Genomic DNA, 6000 nt, shown 5'->3' on the forward strand with positions numbered 1-6000 from the left:
TCAAACTGTTTTAAATTGGCCATATCTCAAGTTATCATACTTAGCTGCACTCTTCATCTGTCACAGGTTGACTTGAACACTATTAGCCTTGTATGACTGTAACTGTACGCAGTTAAGCTTGTCAAGACCAGAAAAATTTAACCCTTTTTAAGAGAAATAGATCAAGTCCCACAATTGTGGTGATATAAAGTACTTTATACTACCAAATACAACCACGTTAGTTCAAACGCATACCTGCTTGGAACCTTTCCTGGAAGTAAAGAAAGCATCACAGTTCTTCCAACGACATTTTAGAGTCTGAAAATTTGGGTTGGTGTGGTCAGTTAGCAAGTGTTGTTTCAGATGGTCCACAACTCCAAAGATCAATGAACATCCATGCCACTGGTAGAAAAAACATGCCAGAATAAGCCAGGGAAAAAGAATTTTAGCTAATGCTTTTCTTCTTGCAACTTCACAATATTCTACCAAGACTGTTCACACACATGCCACCTCCTGTAACTTTTTAATCTTCTTATTCCATTTCCATTCTCAATAGTCTCTATTCCTTTAATTACAGCTTTGCAGAGATTCTTCCTGCCTCTAGCCAAGCCTAGACCATCAGCAAGATTGGCAGGAGGAAGAAAGGAACTAAGTCTTTACAAGATTTAAGCTTACCTGAGACGGAGTCATTGGGAATTTAACTAAACTTATTTAGCAGAGTAAATCAGCTTTTCTATGCCACTCAGCTGAAGTTTTTGGTTTTAAACAGTTACATGTCACTATCTAAAAATTGCCAGAAAGAAAAATAATGTAAGATGCTACTACCAACTTTCCCCAAAGCATACACATATACTAAAGACCACGTAAAATGGAACTAGTGATATATACTTACATTTAAAATGTACATATACATTTTAAAAATATTATTGAAATATAATAAATTAAAGGTCAAGCTATCCAAGACTGAGTAGTGACCACCCCCGGAAAATTAGTCTAAAAACTATAACAAAGGAAGGCTAAAAACATTTTGCTCATTACCCAGCAACGATAATTCTGCATCAGATTAAGCCTCACAGCTCTGACACTGCCATCATAGCATCCAGTGTAGATCTGTAAAAGAAACATTTACGGATAAGCAAGCTGAGAATAGCAGAAAAAAAATGAAGTCAAATTTTGATGGAGGCTTCAGTGTAGAGTATATCAGGTGAACAAAAATAAACTATCAACATGCAAGGCTTCTAAATTTAAAAAATGGGTCTAACCTAATTCTTTTAAGATTTGCATTCATAGTTTACAAAAACCTACTAATGAATAAGAAATGTTTCCATAACTTCTATCGCTGATAGCGTCAGGTGTGTAAAAGTTCAGAAAACTTTAAAATATAATGTTACTATCCACTGAAGTGAAAAAAAATTTTAGGTGTAAATGTCAATTTGAATATATTTCCAGGACTTAACCAGTTATATGTATATCAAAAATGGATGGAGAGGAAGGGTGAGGAAGAACATCAGAATTTCAGAAAGAGAAGACTGATGCAGATCCTGAAAAGGCAAGCAAAAAGACAGCTTAAAAAACACTTTTTTTTTTAGGCAAATGCTCTACACAAAATTGTCCTTTGGAAAGAAAAGGATGTCAGACGCTCGTAATCCCATAAAGGACATTCATCGTTAAAAAAAGTCCTCACATAATACAGAAAACTCTGCAAGCTGAAGATTTCATTTGTTATTTTTGTTCAAGTCTTTTTGTCTCTTGGAAATTCATCTCTACGATATAGTAGCCAATCCGCTGTGTGTAAGAGACTACACTTTACTACTAAGACTACTACAGAAAATTATAATCTTTCACTCATCACTAAGATTCTCATCTGAACACTTCTTTGATTTGAGAATGCCCAAAACAGACTATTGCTGGGGGACAGTTCAAGCCTCAGACTGTAAGCACAAAGCCTGAGTGCACTTAGCTCTCCATCTCACTCACATGAAAGTGAAGCTTGGGCAGTCTGTATTCCAATTAGTAGGAGATCAGTTCTGTTAGACTTGGTTCTTGTGTTATTACAGATCATTATTATACCTCTTATTTTACAATCTGAAGGAAAGTGTGCAAGCAAATTCCTACACATGCAGGCAAATAAGTGCTTCTAATTACTATTTTAAGCAAGTTATTTATTCAGAAGCACTTCTGAAACCTATCTTGCAGTGCAGATGCATGAAAAAACCTGTGCACCTAAATCAATGGAGTACCTTTGTTTAGGTTCTATCAAAGGTTACTAGAGGTTTGACTGTGGGTGAAGTTTTTCTCTAGCATCTGTGTGACTCTCTTGAGTAAAAGTCAAACATGATTGATGCTTGAAAAGAGGGAATATTTTACTATTTCTAGACTCTTCACTGCAATCATCACTGTAAACAGAACTATTATTTTAAGACTACAGTAAGCTAGAAGGTAATTTTTCCCCAGACAATAATATTACATAAATACAAAGCTGTTACAGCAACTTGATTTTTTGGCTGACATTTCTAAGTTCTTCTGTCTTAGTCAGACAGCAGGTTGACTTCATTATCTGAAAAATTTAAACTGTCTTGTGTATGCTTGTGGAAATTACAACCTTCTCTTTGAGACCAGTGAAAAGAGGGAAGTTACCATGCTCTTATGGATGGTCATACACATGATCATATCTGTGTGGCCTCCATAGACTTGCAAGCGGTCGTGCGACTTGAAAGAAACAGAAACAGACATTTAATAGCATGACAGTTAACAGCGATTTTTCACAGACATGCAAATGACAATGCTTCCAAGATCAGTTTCCTGAGTAGCAACTAAACTCCCCTGGTGGATTCCAAACTTCATAGCCACCATGAAAGCTCATTTTTGCTTACATTACTTCTGTGAGTCTTTTTGTCCAACTAAGCACTTGGTCTTTCAAGCAGACAAAATTAACGTTTCCCCACTTTTCTGAACTGTCATTATCTTAGGATAACCCAGGTTCTAAAAAAAATGGTTTAGGTTATATTCTTTAAAACCCATGTATTTTGGCTGGTGAGACAACTATATATTCTGAGTAACAGGAAAGAGGGGGATGGGCCAGAGACCAGATGACTTCTATTTGACTTCAAAATCATTAATTAACACATATTGGGTAAATGTCCTTAGTAACCATCTATTTTCTTACCTGTAGTTCATAAACACGAACAAATTTATCCAGACATGCTGTCACCATCACTTTCCCAAGAATGTTCACAACCGTTACTGCATGGTTATGGCCTTTATAGATCCGGACCAGCTCTCCAGTCTGCGTTGAGAAAAAGCAAAGGCAAATAGGTGTTTGGTTTTTACAAAAAAACCAAAAACAAACAAACAAAACAGTTTTATCCAACCTAGATAGGGTAGCTAGCTTCAATGCTCACTACTCAAAAAATGGAAACACCCTTTATTAGACTTCATTTCCTGTGAAGGCACTTCCAGATTATGATCAAATACCACTTATCCTTTTCTTTGCCCAATTTAACACAGAGCAATTCCAGTAAAACAGAAACGCATACCACTATGAAAAGTGTCTACTTCTCTTTCCATCATTAGTTACATGTTCCCACCTGTCCTGAAACTAGTACTGTGCTATTAGTACTAGCAGTATTTATGTAGCCACAAGGATCAGTGAGCAAATTTAGCTAAATACACAGAAATACACAATTTTTTTTGTCAATTAAAATTTACCTCTGATAAGTTTCTTAATCTAACTTATTGCATAGCTACATGAATGTTTCTGCTAGCACGGGGGAAAGATGGTGTAAAAGGAGGAAGAGAGTGGCAGGCTAGAGACAAAGCATTCACGACAGGATAACAGCTTTTGAACGCTGTTTGTGTTCCTCAAGTTTTTCCTGTAATAAAGAAACTCTTCCCCCACCAGAATATCTCACATGGCTTTGCTCTGAACCCTTTCCACATTATCAGCACATTTGTAGTAATATTTGCAAAAGCAAGATTCCTAGACAAAAAGGCATTGGTATCATTCTATAAGAGTCAGCATGTTTATGTTTCCCAAGGTATTTTATCCTCTGCATCCCTCCTTAGTTAGCTATAGTGCACAGTGACATTGACAAAATCATACAACATCTTTTTCTGGAAGCTATTCTGCCCCACCAGTCAGTCAAAAATTCTGGAAATACTGACTTTATAGCACAGGAATTCATTGCCTTAATAGCAAAAGTCATTCCAACTTTATATATAGAATCATAGAATCATTAAGGTTGGAAAAGACCTCTAAGATCATCGAGTCCAACCGTCAACCCAACACCACCATGCCCACTAAACCATGAGACTTACATGAATGTTGTGGGCATGGACAGACTGATCACTGGAGCCACTGAATACCAGATCATTCACGACCTTATAAAAAAAAAAAAAAAGAAAAAAAAAGGATAGTTTTATTTTTGTAACAAATATGGAAACGGGCAAGCAAAGCATTAAGACGTTCAGTTTAAAGTTGCACTGTAATATTTCCTACATTTGGTAGTCTTAAAATCAACAAAGTATGAAAAAAAAGCATGCACTGAGTCCTTCACATAAGAGCTAGAAAATGTACTATGCTATCCTAATGACCTTTGACACTTCACAATTGACATTAGAAGCTGTTAACTTGCAGCCCACCAGGCTAACTCATCCTACCTATGGACTATTCTCAAGGACAGCTCAGCAGCAGATCAGGGACCAAGAAAACTGAATGCAGAATGCTGCTCTGCACATGCACAGTAAAGCCCATTGTTTCCTGGAAATACTGGATGTGCTGTGCACTTATATTCTGGTCACATAAGAAAGATGGTGCTCCTGACAAGTACTCACCTAGAAAGGAAGTTTAACAGATCCATCATGGATCAACAAGGGACCACAGTATGCTGCCACGCAAGCAGGACTAGGATAGTCCACAGGGCAAAAAAGGCTGTGCCACTGCACACTGTCTAAAGTGACAAATACAATTTATGGAAATCACCCCCTAACTGTTACATGATAATGGTCACAGGAAAGCAGTCAGCAGTCAGGCATAATATCTAAAGTGACAAATAGAATTTATGGAAATCACCCCCTAACTGTTACATGATAATGGTCACAGGAAAGCAGTCAGACAAGCGTACGTTCCAGCTTATAATCTCAGGAGCCAGAAACCTGTAAATAGGTGATAGTGATTCTTCTATTAAAAAAAATAATACTTCTCTAGAGTTACCTTTTTTCCAGTTTCCTCTGAGGTTTGTACAATCAGGGTATGTGAAAACTAGCTTCATCTTTTCCCCAACTTACCCTCTGTTAGCAAACTCGCATTTCAAGATTCCCTGAATCTTCTAACAACATGAAATAACCATGCTTCCTACATACACACCCCCAACAGTTCTGCTGGGAACATGAGATATCGCAGCCAGTCAGAGACAATTTTCCTACCAAATTACTCATTTTTTATCATTTAAAATAGAGAAATCTATTTCCTACCACAATCTGCTCACTATTAGATGAGGAAGAAAAAGAAAAAACACACCATTTTAAGCATTCTTTGTCAAAAACGTATTTTCAGAGACACCTGCCTTCATGCAGAGTATAGTCTTGCTGTGACCTTCCAGGGTTCTGAGAAGCAGCCCGTTCCGTGCATCTCGCACACTGATGGTGCAGTCATAGGAGCCCACTACCAACAACTTGCGTGCTCCTTCCTGAGCTGTGGCTAGACAGCTCACTGCTCTAGGGCCATGGCATTCAAAGGTATCAACCTGCTTGTTGTTCTGTTGGGGGAGGAAAAAGTGGTATTTAAGAATTAAAACTTTGCTATGACACTGACTAGACTATTGAGTCCTTTTTGTGTTGTACTTGTGTCGTGGTTTAACCTCAGTCGGCAACTGAGCACCACACAGCCGCTCGCTCACTCCCCCTACCCGGTGGGATGGGGGAGAGAACTGGAAGAGCACAAGTGAGAAAAAAACTCGTGGGTTGAGATAAAAACAGTTTAATAATTGAAATAATATGATGATAATAATAATAATAATAATA

General features: G+C 37.5%; 1 protein-coding gene across 3 annotated transcripts in view; it reads right to left on the minus strand.

Moving 5' to 3' along the window:
* Positions 1 to 6000, minus strand: part of ZNF106 (zinc finger protein 106) — a 32761-nt gene that overhangs the window by 1519 nt on the left and 25242 nt on the right. For all 3 annotated transcript variants that reach the window (XM_009277564.1, XM_019471597.1, XM_009277566.1), the window contains 6 exons: positions 5544 to 5735; positions 4297 to 4359; positions 3146 to 3265; positions 2617 to 2688; positions 1018 to 1089; positions 235 to 381 (listed from right to left, as the gene is read on the minus strand). In XM_009277564.1, the coding sequence (XP_009275839.1) occupies positions 235 to 381; positions 1018 to 1089; positions 2617 to 2688; positions 3146 to 3265; positions 4297 to 4359; positions 5544 to 5735 (666 nt within the window). The remainder of the gene's footprint in view (positions 1 to 234; positions 382 to 1017; positions 1090 to 2616; positions 2689 to 3145; positions 3266 to 4296; positions 4360 to 5543; positions 5736 to 6000) is intronic.

This window comes from Aptenodytes forsteri, unplaced genomic scaffold, assembly GCF_000699145.1.
Source record: "Aptenodytes forsteri isolate BGI_AS27 unplaced genomic scaffold, ASM69914v1 Scaffold146, whole genome shotgun sequence".
NCBI lineage: Eukaryota > Metazoa > Chordata > Aves > Sphenisciformes > Spheniscidae > Aptenodytes > Aptenodytes forsteri.